Genomic DNA, 22,269 nt, shown 5'->3' on the forward strand with positions numbered 1-22,269 from the left:
TTTTGTTGTCATTTTTTAATTAGAATGGATTTTAAAAAACGCCTTCTTAAATTTTCAAAATTCTCATTATATAAAGCAATACATATGTAGATATTTCACAATACAGAGATTTCGAACTCTTTTTTTTAGCCTCCCAGCTGGTATTTCGTTTATTTTTGAAGCAAAATTCAAGTTTTCTCCTAAAAATAAACATAATTAAAAAAATTCTTTTAATCAAATATTCTTTTAAAAAAAATTATTCAAATATTATCGTAAGAAATAAATTCATTAAAATTTTTCTCTTAAAAAGTTTAAATGCTTTTCATGAAATTTAGTTTGTAGAAAAATGTTTCGTTGAATTTTTTTTTCGAATTAAAATTTGAAGTTAGAAAAAAGTTATGATCATTGAAATTTTCTCTGGAAAAATGTGTTTTTGTATTGTTAACCTTTTTAATATCTGCAATTTATTTTATTTTCAACTCATTCGATTCGTCAGAACGGTTAGAAGGTGTCTATCGAAATATTGGAGAATACACAAAAATTGCTATGAATATTTTCGTTTAATTCAATGAAATAAATTGCTATAAATATTTTCGTTTAAATTTTGTTTGAAAATATTTCATAGGTTAGGTTAGGTAAGAGTGGCAGTCCTTAAATTTTAAGTCCATTGTGGTGGTAGTGACTGACCAAGGTTTCTGGCGGGAATCGAACTCACGACCCCTACCAACTCGGCTACCGGCACTGAATGTTTATCTTTGGATAATTTTAAAAAAGTTGTCTTAAGGGAACATTTCATTAAAAAATCCCTCACTTGGCAATTATTATTATACCCAATAAGGATGGGCGGTATACTAACCAAAGGATGGGCGGAATACTAATCTTGTCATTTCGTTTTGTAAAACCTAGAAATATTGATCTAAGACACCATAAAGTATATATATTCTTGATTGTCTTGACATTCTAAGTTGATCTGGCCATGTCCTTCCTTCTGTCCCTATGTGATATCACAAATAAAGATTTGTATACATCTCCCATATAAACCGATCTACCGATTTGAGGTTTATATGACCTGAAAGCCGCAATTGTTATACGATTTGGCTGAAATTTTGCACATAGTACCGTATCAAGTATGATGCAAATCGGTCTATAACCTGATATAGTTCTTATATTTCCCAATTAGTCTTCTACAGCCCCAAGAAGCTTTAATTTTGGACTGAACTGGCAGAAATTTTGTGCCCTTTGACTGAGTTCGTTTGTGTAGGTGAGGTTAGGAAAGAGTGGCAGTCCTTTACAGACTCACTTAGACAATTTTAAGTACAGTAGCGACAGACCAAGGCTTCTGGCGGGAATCGAACCCACGGCCCCTGCACTGGTAATCCAAGCATGCTACCAACTCGGCTACCGTAGCGCCCTTTCGTTTGTGTAAATTTGTAGTCAAATCCCTGGTGGTGGTGTTTGGTCTGCTTGTCGAAAGTCTTGTTTTTCGTTTAGTACGCGTGCCATTTAATCGTATATCATACTTGTCTCCATTAAATTGTATTTTGAACAGAATCATAGATTTGGCTTTACCTTAGTCCTAGATTTCTATTCTAAAGTATTTGTATTAAGATTTTCTGAAGAATTCCCTTGGTTGAACATTTTTTGGGAGACATACTTATTTCGTCTCGACCATTTTGTGTCATATTTAGATATATGAAGCTCCCATGTAAATCGATTCTTTGATTTAACCATTTTCCACTGAAGTTTCGTATGTTTATACTTACAGATAGGTCCTAGTTATTGCAATACAACTAAACACCTACTTGTTTAGAATTTGAGTAGTTTCCACAAAATTTCGACAGGACCGATCTTAGCGTGTTTTTATACCCTCCACCATAGGATGGGGGTATACTAGTTTCGTCATTCTGTCTAAGACCCCATAAAGTATATATATTCTTGATCGTCATGTCATTTAAAGTCGATCTAACCATGTCCGTCCGTTTCTCTGTCGAAAGCACGCTAACTTTCGAAGGAGTAAAGCTAGCCGCTTGAAATTTTGCACAAATACTTCTTATTAGTGTAGGTCAGTTGGGATTGTAAATGGGCCATACTGGTCCATGTTTTGAAATACCTGCCATATAAACCGATCTGGGATCTTGACTTCTTGAGCCACTAGAGGACGTAATTCTTATCCTATTTGGCTGAAATTTTGCATGAGATGTTTTGTTATAGTTGCTAACAATTTTGCCAATAATGGTTCAAATCGGTCCATAACCTGAGATAGCTGTCACCTAAACCGATCGGGGGTCTTGACTTCCTGAGCCTCTAGAGGGCGTAATTATTATCCGATTTAGCTGAACATTTGTATAACGGCTTCTCCCTTCAATATACGTGTCAAATATGGTTTGAATCAGTCTTCAGCCTGATACAGCTCCCCAATAAACCGATCTACCTATTTTACTTTTTGAGCCCCTAAAAGGCCCAATTCTTGTTCGATTTCGCTGAAATTTTACACATAGACTTCTACTGTGGTCTCCAACACTCAATTCAATTAGCATAGCAATTCTTTTCTTTTATCCTTTGTTTGTCTAAAAAGAGATAACGGGAAATAACTCGACAAATGCGATAAATGTTGGAGGGTGTATAAGATTCGGCCCGGCCGAACTTAGCACGCTTTGACTTGTTTTTTTTTGCTTGGTAGATAATTTTTTCCTTTGAGTTCTTTATTTGAATTTGTAATTAAGTTAAAATTTATTCCCTTTTTTGCCAACACCACCAAACACATTTTTCTGTATGCTTGTTGAGTTTATGTGTTCAGACCTTATGTTTTCATTATTGTGTCATCTTAGTTTATTTTCATTAGAAAATAGTTTATTTGTCAAATGGACATGTAGGCCTTGGATTGCATGATTTCATATAACAAAAATGAATGAAAGTTGGTTTTCTCAAATTAAGATGTATTTTTCCAGGCGTTTCTCTCTTCATGTTGGTACGACTGGTTACGATGTTGTTTGGAAACCTCTTTTAATTTCAATATACTCGTAAATATAGTATCTTCTTCTCGCGTGTCAATCTAATTCAACCGCAAAAGTATGAAATGGAACAATTTGTCACTAAAGATAATATATTTGAATTGTTTTGTTAGAAACAAATTATTAAAAATTTGGACTTAATAAGAACTGAATGGAAATTTTGTCTATAAATTCTTATTGAAATTTTATCATTCACTTCTTTTGCTTCTAAATATTGGGTATACAAGTTAAAAAAGTCGATGGTTTGCATGATAAATGTAATAACAAAATCAATAGATAAGTTATTCGTTACTCACTACTTTTTGTCATCTTTTTGATAACATATCGATTCCGTGCCAAAAGAACAGCTCCGGTTTTAATAAAAACAAACCAGATACCCAGTGGTGAATAATAAGTAAGGGCGTTTCTAGACTATAGGTGTTTTCGGAATAGTTCCCCTGGGATTAGCAGCAGAACACAGCTTAATACAAAACACCCTTCTGATCTCACCAAATACATAGCTCACCAAATACATACGCCATACCTATTTGGCTTTGGTGTTGATTTAGCTGGCTGGCCTGGTTTTACACATGTGTAGTTCTCTTGTAATCTTATAAATGGGCCTCACGGCTTAAAATTAAGTAATTGGGCAAATAAATAAAATATGACTTTTCTCTTCGCTTTCGGTTTCAACCCATAGGAGACCTCTCCTAGTCTTCTGTATCGAAATCATCATTGTTGAATCGAGCAAACCATTATTTAATAGTGCTTGGAGTTGATGCTTGTTATTTCACATACAACACGATTTACGGCTTTTAATTACATCATATGTGACTAACACTGGTATGTGGGATATATTGCTACCGTAAGCATCTTTCTGCCAACAACTGCTAACATTCAGTAGCCGACCGGGCCAATTCTTATGAACCCCCATGGGGGCAAATAACATTTGAAAAGTTTTTTCTATATTTTTTTCATATATATAGAAGCTACATAATGTTATGGGCCGTACTTGTCATGGCCGTTAGAAGTTATAAAAAATACAAAGCTCAAAATGTCAGTTAAATCGGATTAGAATAACGCCCTCTAGAAACTCAACAAGTAATCAGGAGATCGGTTTATATAGCAACTATATCAGATTATGGATCGACTTGGGCGATACATAGCACAGTTGTTGAAAGTCAAAACAAAACGCCCGATGCAAAATTTCAGCCATATCGGATGAGAATTGAGCACTCTAGAGGCTCAAGAAACCATATCGAGAGAGAGAGAGAAAACTCTCCAATAGAAACTTGGATCTTGTCAGTAGAAAACCCATTCTCTCCAGCTGCCAAATAATGTACGCCAAAACTCTAAGTGCCATCGAGAAAAATGTTTGATTTCGATTATTATATTTTTGTATAAGGACGAATAAATAATGCAAAATTAGAAGGAATTTATTGTCAGCAGATCCAAAAAAGACAAACATGGCTGTGCCTTACGGGTTCTTCATGAAGATAGTCACCAAAATGACACTGGAAACAACTTAAATTAGTAAACAACCAAACTATTCACCGTTGGCCCTGTATAGTAAAAATATTTTTGATCGTCTTAAAAATCGAAGATAATTTGGCGATGTCCGTGTACCTGTCGTTTGTAGTCACTCTACAAACTTTAAAGAGCTAACGCGCTGAAACTGGGTTCAGACTATTTTGGGCTCTATATGTTATGCATTGATATAGTTTCATGTAGAGCGATCTCCCGATGTACATTCGTAAAATAATGAATGTACATCGGGAGATTTTATCTCACTCCGGCACGGGATGAGATGGAATCTCATCTCATGTAAATTTCTTATACCAAACATTGAGGGCCCAGGGACTGAGATCTGGGCCGAATTACCAAATAAGTGATCGAGAGCGCTTTCATTTCGAATGCAATTTCATCTCGTGGATTTAATGGATGTTATGTGACTTGTATATACGCGATTTTTTTTAATTATTTATTTTTTTCTTAATTTTGTAATTTTAAAGCCCTATAAGAGCCCATTCAGTAAAATTGCAATACAAACTACTCTCAAACATGAAACTTCTCAAATCAATTATATAAATTGCAAATTTTGCCCATGAACATTGCACTAAGGAACAGGGGCAAACTTCTCACCTATCATGAGTGCAGTCCGATTCAAATTTAAACTCAATGATAAGGGCCAACTTTTTAAAGCCGAGTCCGGACGGAGAGAATTTTTACATGGCATAGTACTTCACAAATGTTACCAGCATTAGGAGGGGAAACTACCGCTGAAAATTTTTCTGATTATCTCGCCAGGATTCGAACCCAGGCGTTCATAAAGAATTATCGACTTAAACATCGGCAAGGGCTGCCGCCTCAATGTACAACACACTGCTACAACAACAACAACAAACCAATGGTTGTCCAACTTATTTATTAGTTGACAACGGTGGGTGATTTTATTTATTAATAAAATCCCGATCACAAAATAAGGTTTGAAACGAACCATTAGTATGAAACCGGTTAATTTCGACAAGAACCTGATTATCAAATAACCTGACACATGGCAACTTTCAGAAACCGATTGGTATATTGAGTTCAAAAACCCGGGTTTCAAAAACCGAACTGATTACCCTAGTGTTAACGCAAAGACGTCGAGTGTGAACATCTTTATGGACAGTAAACTGGTCATCAGGGCAATAACAACCAAGACGTAAGATAACGAAGAGAAGAAGAGTAACATCTTCTCTGAGGATGGCACGATGCGCATCGTTTGGGTGCCAGGCCACAGCGGAGCAAGGGAGAATCAAAGAGCAGACGATTTGGCAGTGAAGGCCTGAGGACTGCCGTTAACAAACTTGGTTAACATAAAGGCTTTCGGGTCGACGCAGTCCACGTTAAGGGCGTGGGGTTGCGGACTCGAAAATCCTATGAGAGAATCTAGTCTTGAGAAGACGAGACGATTACTGAAAGGAAGTAAGAAGGAGGTCAGTATAGCTTTTGGTGTCATAACGGGAAACATGGGATTATGAGGTCACTTTTGCAATGTAGGCGCGGCAAGCGATAGCATGACACCGGCATTTAGCTGGGGTCATATACCCAAACATCAACCAGCTAAGGGGGTTGGTGTGAAAAGCAATTAGGAATTTTCTTTTTACTTTATAGTATTTAGAGAGCACACCAAGCCGATTACTGGCTTAGTGGCATGGGCGCATCCGCACCCTATTTCCTTCTTACGTCAGTGCAGGATTTAAAGTAGGCACAATGCTATTCGCCAAACTTGACAGCCATATTCTATTGTACTTATGTAATACGAAAAATGTTTTTAGATTGTTCGCCTTCGACAACCATACTTCCTACTGTCTTGTAAGTGTGGAAATTTGACTACGCCTTCGACAACCGGAACAATGCATTTGTTATTATTGACATTGTTAACTTGTATACCGCATACAACCCTGAATGTATTTTTTTGATTGCATTTACAAATGCAACTTGTGGAATTCCATAAGGGCCATGATTTTTTATTGGTTGTCTAATAAGTGTTAAAAAAAAACAAATAGAAAAGAAAAATTGATGAAAAATCTTCCGCTAAAGAGAGCACGATCGATAAAAGATTTGGTTTGATTTCATATCACCCAAAATTAGGCCCTGTGAATAGTCATCAATAACCGTCCAACATTTTGCAGGTCGAGACATTTTGACCTAGACCTTGTGTCATCATTTACTATTTGTTCACATCTTCCATTTTGTCAGTTGGTATTAGTAGGTACTATTTGAAGTTTTCTATATAGCGTAGGTTGTTTGAATGAGTGTTAATTTTCGTTTTTATCCAGAAATTTGTATATAGCGAATAAACTTTTGTCCCGTCGCTTTGAGACGAGGATTTTAGAAGTGCTGCACTGTGTTGGCACACTTTTTCAATTTTTTCAGCGTTAAGCAGTTGCTGGATGCCATGGAACAAACTTGAGAGAGTAATCTTCGATAGTAAACAGTTCTCAGGAAAATAATATCAACGGGCGAATTTTCGAAAAACTATTCAATTTTATTGTAATAACTCGATGGTCTTGATCGTTTCGTTCTTATTAATGTTGCATTGGTGATTTTATAGCGTCGACGTAAGTACATAAATGTTCCCTGGATCATGCCAGTTGTGGTCCATAGAAATTGTGTGTTTGTGTGTGAGTAATATTGGCAAATGCTGTTGCGTTTGTGTATTGGCTATTTGAATTGTTGAATGCAGGACCGTATGAAACGTCCTCCCGGTGGTGGTGAATTCTCCGTAAATAAAACATTGCCGTAGCTTCTCGTGTGCCCAAGTTATTGACAAATGGAACATTTTCTAACTGAATGTCGCAGCTCATGTCTGTCCACCTTAGGGATGGCATAAAAAGGACAACAAGAAAACTTGCAAATACCAGAGGCGAGAAAACCTGTGCCGAAATCAAGGAGGAAATCTCAGGATGTTCAATTTTTTTAAGTTAAATTCGCATGGGAACAAATTGTATTTCTTTACCTTTGGCTTAGAGACAATCAAATACTGCTAATTTGAATGCATCGCTTAGAAAATGGACAAGAAATTGAACACCGATTTCAAGTGACGCATGTACCTCTCGCCACTATCATGTATTCAATAAAAATGATAACTTGATAACTTTGTGCAGCCATGATGAACATTATTTGTAAATTTTCTTATGTATGTGGTCTAGGTGAAAAAGGTTCGTGAATATTCCACCGGTCAATTGAATTGGGTACGCGAAAATTATGTCTTCCAACGCAATAAAATACGCAAATTCAGCGCTCATCAAGTATTGCGTCTACGCGAAGGTTACAAATACCAACAGCAGACATTGAATAAAGTTCTCGAGAATTTACCCAGTTTCTATTTTGAAAATTGTCGTGGTCGTGGCGAAGAAGACTATGCCGAAGGAGGTAATGTTTCACCCAATAATATGGTCAATTCCAAGAAATTGTTTGTTTTGTAACAACCCATGGTTTTTGTTTTCGCTCCTATATCCTTACAGATTTTGACATCTATTTGAAAACTAAAATGGCATGTAACGATCCAAACCAACTTAACCATCACCATGTCACAGCTTTATATCCCTCATTCAATTCCAAAGATGTCAAAGATTTACAAAAACTCAAGTCGAAATTGATGGCCAATAGTTCAACAAGTAAAGCTTCCATCTACTACACACCACCGGAAGAAGAACACAAACGTTCACAATTGAATTTACAAACATCTCCAATACACATAAACTACATAGATGAGAATCTCGATCACCGCAAATTCGAATTGGAAAATTTCAAATTCAAACAACAGCCATTTTTGATTAACACCCCATCAGCAACACAGCAACACGAAGAGAGTCCAACCACCTACAATAATTTGGCAAACAATTTGAATGGTTTAAACGATGAGACGACACTGGCATTGTGTCAATTGAAAATAACTGCAGACCATCCAGCCGGAGCTGGTAGCATTGAAGATAATCACTATGCAGCTACACTGGTGGAGAAATTCTTACCAGACGGTAAAATGCAAAGACATTCGGCCTATTATGAAGGTAAGCTATTCGTTTTTTGTTTTCTTGCTTACAGTGTAGCCTGGGGTACACTAACTTCGTAATTTCATTTGTAATTCCAAATAGTAAATTTCTCAAGAACCTTCCATTAATAAATACTTGCCTCATAATCAATGGGTGCAGTCTGAGTGCAAGTTTAGCTCGTCTCGAAAGAGAAACAAACAAAAATTATAAAAATTTAATTATCTTCGCCCTTAAAGGCAAAAAACATGAAAAAAGAAAAAAAAATCGACAGAGCCCGGCCGGGATTTGAACCTGGGCACACCGGGTAACAGCGAGAGCCGTTGCCGATGTCTAGCGTTGGAAGCCATCAGTACAACTTCCAACAGGTGCACGTGTAATTTGCCACAGAAAGAAAGTCTGTCATTACACAAAATTACATGCATTGAGAAAAAGTACATCTATTAGACAAGGTTGCGTTTTCGCTATTAATACAATTCAAATACAACGATTCAACAACCAACGCACGGCCCTTGAAGCCATCACACCTAATATGGTTGAAAGGTCTTCTAACCAAAGGCGAAACGCGCCCCATAGTCGTTGGTGTGTGTTGCTATCTTTGGCTTTTCTTTTCCATTCGCATCTCCGATCATTGAGCTCGTCTCGAAAGAGAAACAAACATAAAAAGTTTAAGCTCATGATAAGGGCCACTTTTTTATGCCGGGTCCGAACAACGTGCTGCATAGCGACACCAATTGTTAGAGAACGTGGCAGGTTACCTCACAAATGTAGGCGGCATTAGTAGCCGCTGAAAATATTTTTCTGATGTTCACTCCGGGGAAAGATACTTCTTATTGTTTGTAGGTCGTTGAAGATTTCAAACGGGCGAGAGAACGATTCACATTTGGATGAAGCTTCCCGATTTGACTTCTTGAGCACCTTTATACGTGAAGTACATGGCTTGCAAAACTCTAAATTGAAACACCTCAAAATATCGATCGAGGATATATTTTTGTATATAGCATAACCTAAATGTTCTTGGTGATCTTTAAATATTTTCCCCTTGTCCGCCCGTAAGTCTTCGCACGTACGAAGCTATCCGCCTGAAAATTTCCAAATACTTCTTATAATGCAAGTCATATGGCATGTCAATGGGGCAATTTAGATCATATTTGCGATGCACTTTGCGTCCAATCACCTGTTTTGAGAGGCAACAAATTCCAGGAAGCGGCTAGGACTCTAGCGACTTTGAATGCTGACAAAATTTCTATATGATCTATGCCGCGCCTGTTTGAATTTTGAACATAGGTAAGGTTAGGTTTGAGTGGCAGTCTGCCATCAGACTCACTTAGACGTTTTCGTCCATTGTGATACCACAGGAACAGAAGAAGGAAGATGCCTTCTAGTTCCTACCGTTGAACCAACCAGATCGTTTTAAAAGCCCAATAACTTGCGTATGTTCACATCCGTTAAATCAGACAGTTTCTCAAAGAAATGAGAACCTATAGTGGGACTCCTTCTTACTGCTAGTGCGGGACACACACACAGAAGGTGTTCTATAGTGTCTTCTTTTTCGATGTCCCTACAGCTTTTGCAAAAGTCGTTGCTGGCAACCTTCAGTCTGTTAGCATGTTTTCCGATTAGACAGTGACCTCTCATGACGGACACAATGATTGAGACGTCTGTTCTAGCCAATGGCAGCAAAGCGGTAAAAGTCTAGATGAGGCCACATAGTTTTGGAATGCTCACAGCCCCCTCTTTGTAACTATCTATCATTCGTTGTCCTTCGGGCCTGGTCCAGAAAACTTAGATTACCTGTCGCTAGAGGCATACCCACAGATTCCAGTATCCCTGGAATGTGTAAGGTAGTTCCTAGTCTCACAAGCTCGTCCGCTTTACAATTCCCTGGGATATTTCTGTGGCCCGGCACCCAGAACAGGCGTATATTGAACTGTTCAGACATCTCGTTAAGAGATCTGCGACAGTCGAGGGCGGTTTTTGTGCTCAGAAATGCTTTCTCCAGGGATTTAATGGTTGCCTGGCTGTCTGAGAAGATATTCATGCCAATCGCCAAAGCCCACTTGGTCGTTTAGTTTGGAATAATCCGTATAGAAGTCTTATGTAACTTCTGTTACCAGGGATATCGTTGTTCCAATCGGTTCTATCTGGAATAGTGGTACAGTAATTTTTATCAAAAAGCGACTCAGGTAGGTTGTAATCCACACTGTCTGGAACATCGGATATTGTATCAAGTATAACACAGTGTCCGTGGCCGCCACATGACCAATGAGAAAGCTCCCTTAACCTCACGGCAGTGATCGCTGCAATTTGGGTAGCCACAATGTCCAGAGGCATAAGATGTAGCATTAAAATCAGTGCATCATATGGTGTCGTTCCCAGTGCGGCTGTGATGCACAAACAAGCCATCCTTTGGATCCGGTTAAGTATTGGGCAGTAGGGGGATTTTTGAAGCGCCGTCCACCAGACCACAACACCATAGTGGCATATCTTGCCCTTTCCAAAATGTTGGATTTGAAGTTCAGTTTCCTGTACAGCAAAACACCCAGGTATTTTTCGCTTTTTGTAAATGGAACATTCTCTCCATCCAAGGAGGGAGCTTCCACTGTAGGCAACTTGTATCTCCTGCTGAAAAGAACTACTTCTGTATTACACGGATTTATAGCAAGACCACTCTCCGTAACCTACTTTACTGTTGCACGTTGTTGTTGTTATAACAGTGTGTTATACACTGAGGCGGCAGCCCTTGCCGATGAAGGAATCCATCGGGTCAATCCGGTACGTACAATCGGCTGCCATTGGATTGTGGCAACCACTTTTGAGCATACAACGATTTTGTTTAATTGCCACGTCATCAGCAGATAAAAATATATTTTTATCCAGAGATAAAAATATATTGTTAATGGCTATATTCCAAAGTAGAGGAGACAGTACACCTTCTTGAGGTGTTCCTCAGCTGACCCATCTCTTTAGATCCACAGATCCCAAGCCTGCCGTAATGCATTAATAAACTTTCTTACGGTAGAGTTGATGCCAACTCCTTCATGATTGACGTAGGTTTCACATTGTTGAAAGCACCTTCAATGTCAAGAAATACTACTATTGCATATTCCTTGACAGCGGGTCGTAAACGGCTATTTCAGTGGAGGTGGCTTTACTATATTCATTCTGCTGCTGCGACAGGCGATCTCCAGAGATCTTTGCCCTAAGATATGTTTCTATCAACCTCTCAAGAGTCTTCAGCATAAAGAATGACAGACTAATAGAACGAAATCTTTCAACTTCGTGTGGTAGGGTTTTTCTGCTTTCGGAATTGAAATGACCTTCGTGACCCTCCATCCCACAGGTATATATGACATTCTGATACAAGCAGAGTGTACCTCTCTAAGCCAGAGAACCAGTCTATCAGATACAGCTTGTCGACTTAAAGGAGTCGAAACTTCTTATCGCCCGAAGGATTTTCGGCTCAGGCACAATTTCCCTAATGGCCTCCGACGAATGCATATCAGTGACCACCTCTTCATATCAGTGGCAACCTCTTTTGAACATACAACGATTTGTTTTAATGCTCCATATATTTGTCATAACCACCACCATACATTAGAAGTATACCAACTTAGTTATTCCGTTGGCAACACATCGAAATATGGTTTTCCAACCCTATAAAAAATATGCACTCTTGTTCATCTTGACATTCAGAGTCGTCCATCTGTGGTACTGATCTGCGCTTTGTTTTCTTGAGACCCTAGCGGGCGTAATTATTATCAAATTTTGCACATTGACTTCTCCCTGACCGCCAACATCCACACCAAGTATGGATAAGAACAGTCCATAACCCAATATAGATTCCATATGAATCGATCTCCCGATCATACTTCTTGGGTCGGTCTCCAGAAGTCAAAGCCGGGATCACTTTATATGGGAGCTGTATTAGGCCATTAATTGCAATCGCAAAAGAATTGTGCCATTTAGGGACTCAAGATAATCGGGAGATCGATTTATATGGGAGCTAATCAGGTTAAGGACTGATTAAAACCATACTTGGTGTGGATGTTGGCGGTCCTGGGTTAATAATTGCAAAGGAGGCCAACATAACTCAGAGGTTAGCTTGACGCTGTACGCCTGGGTTCGAATCCTGGCGAGAACATGAAAAATCACACGAAATAGAGTTCGAAGTACAGATAGGTTCATAATTAGATAGTTTAGACATGTTGTACACCTAGAATCACACGCTTTTCAAAAATGTTTGGCTCGAAAACTCTAAACCAGTTTGGGGATTCGCTCCACTGATCTTAATCATACCCTTACTTGGTATTTCCCACCATCACCCCAAGATTGGGTGTTGTACACTGTTATTTTTTTTTATTAAAATCAATGCAATACAATTTTTCCCTAACCTTTGTAAGGTAAACTGTATAGGAACTAAAATTTGTTTATTTATAAGCGTTTAATAGTGCATTATAGGAAATCTTTTTGCGATCATTATGTATATTAATGCTGTTGTTGTTTCTTAACTTTTGGAAGGTAATGCTGCGGGCGACAGTAGCATGGAATTAAATGAAATGTGCGATTTTAAGGACACTAACGATGTAAAAAATTCCAAATCCTGCCCTGCTATTTATAAAATTTCTAAACAACGCGATGGCACCACATTACACGAACTGCTTACCGAAGACCTCAAAAAAGGGCTGCGCCTAAACGCTCCCACAAGCTTGGAAGAACAGGAGAGCGAGACGCCGCTGCATCATAAACCGATCGTTGAAGATAAGCTTAATATTATTTTAGATGAAAATGGCAAATCCACCCTTTTCAACGCTATCACAAAAGACACTATCTTGGCGGAGAGTCCTGACTCGGCCACAGCAGTCGCCAACAGATTTCTGAATAACACGGCAAACATTTTAGAAGCAACAACAACACAGCTGACTGCTGGCTCAAATGCAGCCTACGATTCGCTCAGTTCTGGTTTTGCCAGTTCCAATAATGCCGATGAGAACTCTGCGTCCCAAACAACATCCTCCTCCTGTTCCTCCTCCATTTTGCCATCATCATCGTCCTCATCATCCGGCAACTCTTCGTGTCCCACAAATGCCCCCTCCTCACCCTATTAAGTTTAGTGTAGCTATTTTCTATAATTTTCTCTTAGAGTAATTATCTTTTGCCTATCCCCTTTACCTCCATCTCTCCGGCTGAATACCTGTCCTAAATTATACGTTTACAAATTATTACCGCAATGAATAAGAGAAATTGTACTCTTCTGTTCTGTTTATTATTCAATTTACGTAAACTAATCTAAGGAAAAAGGAAACAAACAACCAGAAGTAGAATTTTTATTATTATCGATAATAAAATAATTAAAGTATTTATTGTGTAATGCACACACACACACACACACCCACATACACTAGAATACGTTAAAAAAAAAACATTCTCTCAAGTTGAAATGATGATATAAATTCCATATAAAAATATTAATAAAATTTCAAATATAAACAAAGAGTCAGTTTTTGTTAACAAAAAAAAAAAGTAAACAAATTTAGAGTGTGTTGAATGGGATCTTATGTACTCGTTTGAATTCCCTTAAATCCCCTTCCTCAAACCCCATATCCTTTTTCCATGGTGTTTCCACCACCAAGACATTATACACACACACACACATACACATACAAAATAAAAAGGCTTATGTAGTAGATTTTAAACAATCATTTGTACAAGAAAATAGAAATAAAACAAACAAAAAAAAACATTATTAACAACAAACCAAAAATCCCGAAAATCAATTTTAGGACGCTCATTCTATAAAAAAAGCTCTAATATTTCACGCAGCGTATAATCTGAAAAATATATGTATGTATGTATATCATTTTGATTTATTTATGTAGATGAAATTTAAAGATCAAAAAAATTTTAACAAACAGAAACCAACAAAAACATAGAAAAACAAACACACACACATACACACACACAAAACCTCATTTAAACTCTCCCTTGCGATTCGGTTTGAAGACACAGAAAAAACTGTAGCGTATTCTGTGAGTTTATATAGAAAACAAACAAACAAACAAACTTACTCTATCAAATGGAACACTAAACAAATCATATATTAATGAACAAAACGAATGATAAAACAAGAAAAACAACAACCATGTGTCTGATAAATGAAATTTCAACAATAAAAGGAATGAGTTAAAAAACAAAAACACAAACCTACTACTTACCATCAAAACAATTATTAAACTTTTCTTTGTTTTATTTATGCAAGGATGGAGCACATGAGCCACGGTCCCTCAATTCATAGAAGCATGCAAATAGCAATTTTGCCCATGAACAATGAGTAATGTCTGTTTTAAGTTTTAAGTGGACCTCCATTTTTTTGACGAGTTCGAACAGCTTGCCACTTCGTTGCACGACGGCATGCCCATGTCAAGGGAAGGTCGGTGGAGACTGCCTTGCACGGGGTTGTGCATAAATTAGAAGAATCCTTTGATGCCAAAACGTACACACTGGCTGGCGGTATATATTGACATTGAGGGGGCTTTTAACAATGTGCGGACCGACACACTGATCCAATCCTTAGACCAGTACCGGGTGGACCCGGTCCTTAGAGACTGTATAAACCATATGCTAAGGAACAGGTGTGTCCCATGGCATAAATATAAGGGAGAAAGTGGCAGAGGGCACGCCACAGGGGGGCATTTTATCGCCACTCCTATGGATGACCACCATAAATGACCTATTACGGATGCTGACTGCGGAGGGATTTGAACCCGTCAGCTACACAGACGATGTTATAATACTTCTAAGAGGTAAGGATCCGAACGAGCTATACACAAGGGACGAAAGGGTCTTGCATATGGCATATGACTGGGCTAGACCCAGAGGTCTCAATGTTTACCCAGAGAAGACTGAAATATGCCTGATCACGACGAAGACGAAGGTGGGCCAATTTAATGCACCACGTTTCCTCAATTAGACGATTTCGATATCTGACAAGGTCAAATACTTGCGTGATCTTGGACAGAAAACTGAATTGAAAGTGTCACATTCAGGAGCGTACTGAGAAGGCTCACAGATGTTGGGCACTATGAAGACGGGTCGTGGGCTCGAAATGGGGCCTGAATCCGAGGATAGTCCACTGGCTCCACAGGAGCGTGATTAGACCAATACTTACTTACGCCTCAGTAGTTTGGTGGACTACTATGGAGAAAAAGTGCAACATAAGGACCATACAAAAGGTTCAGAGAACATGTTGTCTTGGCATAGGCGGAGCGATGAGGACCACGTCCACCAGGGCACTGAAGACTATTCTAGATATCCGACCCATTGACATACAGATTAAGTGTGAGGCAGCTACTCCGGCTATGAGACTTAAGGCGATGGGAGAATGGATTGAGGATAGGGGCAGCTCGTACCATCGCGGTATAATCGAGGCGACGATAGGAAACTTGGAAGGAAGGAAAGAGGTTTCCCATCGGATACCTGAGATGAACCTTGAAGTCGAGTGCGAGGTACTTCTGCCATCGGCACAGTCTTGGGTTGACGGAACCCTAGTATTGCCATCTGGTAGATTCTGTTACACGGATGGATCAAAGCTAGAGGACAGAGTGAGCCTGGGGGACCCATTGCGAACCCAGGGACTGAGATTTGTTTTAGACTGACTGACTGATTATAATACGGTTCTGCAGGCGGAAATCCGGGCGATCACGGAATGTGTGAAGTGGTGTGGTGGTAACGCGAAGACGTCGAGTGTGAACATCTTTAACGACAGTAAAATTGCCATAAGGGCAATAACAACCAGGACGGTAAGGTCACGAACAGTCTTGCAGTGTAAGAAGGGGGTGCCGGGCCATAACGGACTAAGGGAAAATGCAAGGGCAGACATTTGGCGGTGAAGGCCAGAGGACTGTAAATTGCAAATTTTGGCCATGAACATTCCACTAAGGAAAAGGGGCAAACTTCTCACATATCAATGAGTGCAGTCCGATTCAATTTTTAAGCTCAATGATAAGGGGCCTCCTTTTTATAGCCGAGTCCGAACGGCGTGCTGCAGTGCGACACCTCTTTAGAGAGAGGTTTTACATGGCATAGTACCTCACAAATGTTGCCAGAGGACTGCCGTCAATAAACTTGTTTACCCCGAAGCGTTTCGGGTCGACGCAGTCCGAGTTAAGGGAGTGGGCGACGAATGCGCATGCAACATTGTGGAACAGCGAAACGGTCGGTAGGACGGCGAAAATCCTATGGGGTACCCAGATCGTGAGAAGACGAGGCTATTACTGAAAGGAAGCAAGAAGCAGGTCAGTATGGCTATTGGTATCATAACGGGACACATAGGACTACGAGCTCAATTATGTAAAATCGGTGCGGCAAGCGATGGCATGTGTAGGGCATGTGGGGAAGATGATGAGACGTTGGAGCATTTCCCTTGTCATTGCCCGGCTTTCGCGTCTAGCAGATACCGGCACTTAGGTGGAGACACAATACCAGACATGAACCAACTTAGGGGAGTGGTATTGAATACAATTTAGGATTTTGTAAGTAGCACGGAATTCCTGAATCAAAATTTTCTTTTTAGAGGTCACTTTCTAGTTTTTAGAGCGCACAACAAGCCGTTTACTGGTTCAGGTGTATGTCCTGAATGGCATGGGGAGGGTTTATATCTGCACCCTCTTTTCTACCTAACCTAACCTAGTAGCTGAACGTTCAAAACACTAATATTGAATGGTAACTACAAATATGTCCATCTTTATACTTACTTTTGTTTTGGTGGTTTTATCTCCTGGCAACGCAACTGCAGTTGGGATACAATAAGGATTCTGCATTTTCCGGCTATTTACAATCCCAGGAAATCGGGACTAAACTTATTCTATTTCCCGAGAATTTTTGTCCTTGTATTTCCATAAATATAAAAACTAAATGGAAGTAGAAAATATTCGCGTTAACCTATAAATGAAAAGTGTTACCCTCCGACATATTGACCCTACCCTTAAATTTTCTATCTATCTAATGAATTTATCGAACGATTATTGGAGTTTGTCTTTCAGTTTACAAAGCAATAGCTTCTTTGGAATTATTTTTGTCGTTTCATATCGTACAGCAAAGCATTTCTCTGTTTGTAACTTCCAAACGTTGAAAGGACGCTATATTCCAAAGAAGATCCGTTCCAAATTTTGCACAAATATTTCTAATTGAAGTTGTTCTTTGTACTTTCACTACTTTGATTGACTTCTTTATACGTTTACTCTCATTGAAAATGTTGATTTGGAGCTATTAATTCCATTGTGACTTTTTGAACACAGGAGATTTCTTGGAGATATGTATGGGTATTTTGTCCGCTTTTTTCAATTTCTTAAAGCAACTCTTTTTTTATTTTTTTTTTTTAATTTCTTGAAATTAAAAATTTTTCAAGGGAATTCCCACACTTTTGAAGATGGATAGGGAATTCCCTTTACAAAATCCTAGTTACAATCCAAAATCGACCTATAGGCTTCTAGTGGCTCAAATGGGATTAAAAGTTTATATGGAAAATCAGACCAGGCAAAGCTCGCCAAACCCTCTAGCCAAACTTAATCGATATGGTAGTAGGGCTGTTATACCCATGGAGAATTATCTAAGTTGGTGATATGAACGATTTAGTTGGTGCAAAGTAGGAGGCATACTCGCTGCTTAACCGATTATCGTATTTATTTTGATTGCGACTATCGCAATAAACCACTCATACATAAACCACTTCATACATGCAAATGCAAGTTTAGTTCATGAACATTCCAAACTTCTCACATATCAATGAGTGCTTTTCGATTCAAATTTAAGCTCACTGATATGGCTAGTGGCTAGTGGTGTGCCGCCGTGCGACATCTCTTTGGGGAAAAGTTTTTACATGACATGCCTCACAAATATCGTTGGCATTGGTAAGGAATTACCACCGCCGAAAATTGTTTCTGATGTTCTCGCCAGAGTTGGAACCCAGGCCTTCATCGTCATAAGCGGACATGCGGTTGAGAATAATTGACGTCTTTGAATAACCAAGATAACCAATTTTGGTCGGAAAGTTTAGAGTCCACTAGATAACGTCCAGTAATGGGTTGAGGCTGATAGATTTCGCCGCGGCATAAATCATGGTAGTTAGTAGCACCAGATTTCAACATAAAAATATTCACAAAGCCACATGGCTGTCACCCGATCAAAACACAGGAAACCAAATTGATCAAATTGTTAGATGTACGATCGATCCGTGGAGCGAATATAGATTCGCATCATTACCTTGTTGCAGCAAAAGTTCGCACCCGTTTGGACATGGCGAGGAAAGTACGATCTGACACTGCACGGAAGCTGGACATTATAAAGCTGCAAACATTACAGATGGCAGCGGCATACTCCAGTCGACTGGCCCAACTGCTTGATGAAAGCACTCCTTGTTCCGATGATATAATGGCCCAGTGGCAAACCATTGCTCACTCCATGGAAAATGCTGCGAAATCTGTACTTGGGTACCGGAAGCCTCCCCCAAGAAACCCTTGGTACGACCAAGAGTGTCGAGATGTTGCTGAAGCCAAGAATGCGGCATATAGAGCAAGCCTGCAATCAGTAGCAACTCGCCAGATGAAGGAGAGTTATCGGGAGAAAAGGAGAGAGGTGAAACGTCCCGTCCGCAGAAAGAGAAAGGAAATGGAAAGACCTGAGTGTGAGCGAATTGAGATGTACAGGAGTCAGAATGAAGTCCGGAAATTCTACCAAAGAATTAAACATCAAACCGATGGCTTTGGTGCAGGCGCAGAGACAAAGAAGGAAATCTGGTAACTGACACAGATAACATGCTGAGGATATGGAAAGAACATTTTATCGATCTGCTAGTGTCCGACGTTTGCGGCGAAGAGGATACCGCAGATCCAATCAATGATAATGGTATAGAATGTTTACCTCCCAGTCAGAATGAGGTCCAAGTAGCAGTGACCCGACTGAAGAACAAAAAGACAGCAGGAGCTGACAGGTTCTCCGCTGAGCTATTTAAGACCGGAGGCGACACGCTGATAAGGCGTATGCATCAGCTCATCTGCGCAATCTGATAGAACGCATATCCGATGATTGAAACCTCAGCATACTATGTCCCGTACACAAGAAAGGAGTCAAGACGGAATGTGCCAACTACAGAGGAATAAGTCTCCTCACCATCGCATACAAGATACTCTCGAGCGGACTGTGTGAAAGATTAAAACCCAAAGTCAATGAGATAATTGGGCCCTATAAATGCGGCTTTAGGCCTGGTAAATCCTCCCTGGACCAGATATTCACATTGCGCCAAATCCTGGAAAAGACCCGGAAAGGACAAATCAACAGCTACCATCGCTTTGTTGACTACAAAGCCGCCTTCGATACCCCTATACGTTCAAAGGTATTTCAAGCCATGTCTGAATTTGGTATCCCTGCAAAATTAATAAGACTCTGCCGGATGACACTTGCTGATACGCGTTCCTCAGTAAGAATAGAATAAGAATAAGAATCTCTCCGAACCATTCAATACCAAACGAGGTTTCAGACAAGGGGACAGCCTATTGTGTGATCTCTTTAATATCCTGCTGGAGAAGATTATACAAGGTGCAGATGTGAATAGATATGGCACACTAATCACAAGAGAACACATGCTACTCGCCTATGCCGACAACATCGACGACATAACTGCTGCCTTTGAAAGAATCGAAAGAGAGTCAGTGAAAATGGGTCTGGCAGTAAACGGAGATAAGACGAAATGGATGGTTTCATCTCCCAGAACACGTTGTACAACCGAGCAGATAAAGAAAATGGAGAAAGTTGGGAACCACAACTTTGAGATAGTCAGTAACTTTATGTACCTCGGCACCGCCGTAACCGAAACGAATGACATCCGTTTTCAGATAAAGCGAAGAATAATACTGGCCGCCAGTCATTTGTGGAATTTAGGGATAAGAAGTCAAAACACCGTAGAGTGAAACACCAAGGCGGGGTGATATCTCCGGCTCTGTTTAACCTCTACCTATCCTCCATCCCACCTCCTCCAGACGGCATAGAGATCGTATCATATGCGGACGACTGTACGATCATGGCATCAGGCCCCCCAACCATTGATGACATCTGCGATAGGTTGAACGTCTACCTCAACGAGCTTGCCTCATATTTCGCTGCAAGAAATCTGAAGATATCCGCCACCAAATCTTCAGCCACACTGTTCACTACAAATACGCGTGAGGTGAATTCTGAGCTGACTGTGATGGTCGATGGAGAATTGATTCCGACCATCAAGTGTCCCAAAATACTTGGCGTCACATTTGACAGCTCCTACACTTTCTCCCCACATGCCACAGCAATCTGCAATAAAGTCAAAAGTAGAAACAAGGTCCTCAAGTCACTCGCTGGCAGCACTTGGGGTGCAGACAAAGAAACCTTGTTGACCACGTACAAAGCAATTGGCCGGTCTGTGGTAAGTAATGCAGCGCCAGTGTGGTCACGTCAGCTTTGTGACACGCAGTGGAATAATATTCAGATCTGTCAGAATGCCGCCCTCCGAACTGCGACGGGCTGTCTCCTTAGTTCTCATGTGGACCACCTCCATCAGGAGACAAAGATCCTACCAGTGCGAAGACATAACTACATGCTGTCTAAGCAATACCTTTTGGGCTGTTATCGCAGAAATCATCCAAATCATCATCTTGTGGATAGATACCCACCGCCCAGAAGCCTTAAGGTAGATCTACATGATCTAGAGCGTGAGGACCAGCGCTACAAGAGAGAACCTCTAGATCAAGCGGGTCTGAACAACATTCATGCAGACACGGTAGCAGACGCGTTAAATGGCTACCGGGTGAATGTAGTCCTTGGAGAACGACCGCCACCCATCGCACCCGAAGAAATCGACCTCCCCCGGCAAACCAGAGTGGTTCTGGCTCAATTACGTTCCGGCAGATGCAGCCGCCTCAATTCCCACAGAGCTAGGATTGATGCCGACGTGCAAGATGTATGTCCCGATTGTAACCAGGGACCGCACGATACACGTCACCTGTTTAACTGCCCGGCCAGACCCACTCGACTCAGACCCAGATCCCTGTGGACAACAGAATCAAGCAGACGAAAGATAGTACACAATAAACTGCTACAACAACAACAACAACAACAACTGGAAAACAGATGCTACTTTGGACTAAGTAAGCAGTTTATAAACAAGGCCACCTCCCGACAGACGAAGATTACCATATACAAGACACTAATACCACCCTTGTTGTTATATGGTTCTGAAGCATGGGTACTTGTGAAAGCAGATGAGGCGGTGCTTGCAGTATTTGAGAGAAACATTCTTCGTAAAATATATGGACCAGTTTGCGTTAATGGAGAATATAGGCGACGTATGAACCATGAGCAGTACGACGACGATAGCATAGTTACACGCATCAAAATACAACGGCTGTGTTGGCTAGGTCATGTTGTCAGAATGGATGAAGAAGCTCCAGCAGAGAAGTCCTTTGAAGGCAAACACGGTGGTCCACGCAAACCGGGAAGACCAAAAGCCCGAAGGAAAGATCAAGTGGTGGGAAACACCTCGAAACTTGGTGTCACAGATTTTAGAATGAGCGCAGAATATCGAGGCGCTTGGAACGCTATTCTACGTTTGGCAAGTGGAACAAATGTTCTGTCATAGCCAAATACAGTAAGTAAAGCAAGAATAACCAATGACCATCACGAAGCTTACTCACCTGTTGAAGCTTGAGGATCGCCACCAATATATATACAAATTTGGC

General features: G+C 40.1%; 1 protein-coding gene across 2 annotated transcripts in view; it reads left to right on the forward strand.

Annotated features, from left to right (window-relative positions):
• Positions 1-14,740, forward strand: part of LOC106084085 (uncharacterized) — a 68,556-nt gene extending 53,816 nt beyond the window's left edge. For both annotated transcript variants that reach the window (XM_013247549.2, XM_013247550.2), the window contains exons 7-9: positions 7,667-7,889; positions 7,982-8,527; positions 13,028-14,740. In XM_013247549.2, coding sequence (XP_013103003.1) covers positions 7,667-7,889; positions 7,982-8,527; positions 13,028-13,614 — 1,356 coding nt within the window. In that variant the 3' untranslated portion in view covers positions 13,615-14,740. The remainder of the gene's footprint in view (positions 1-7,666; positions 7,890-7,981; positions 8,528-13,027) is intronic.
• The last annotated feature ends 7,529 nt before the right edge of the window (positions 14,741-22,269 follow it).

This window comes from Stomoxys calcitrans, chromosome 3, assembly GCF_963082655.1.
Source record: "Stomoxys calcitrans chromosome 3, idStoCalc2.1, whole genome shotgun sequence".
NCBI classification, from domain to species: Eukaryota; Metazoa; Arthropoda; class Insecta; order Diptera; family Muscidae; genus Stomoxys; species Stomoxys calcitrans.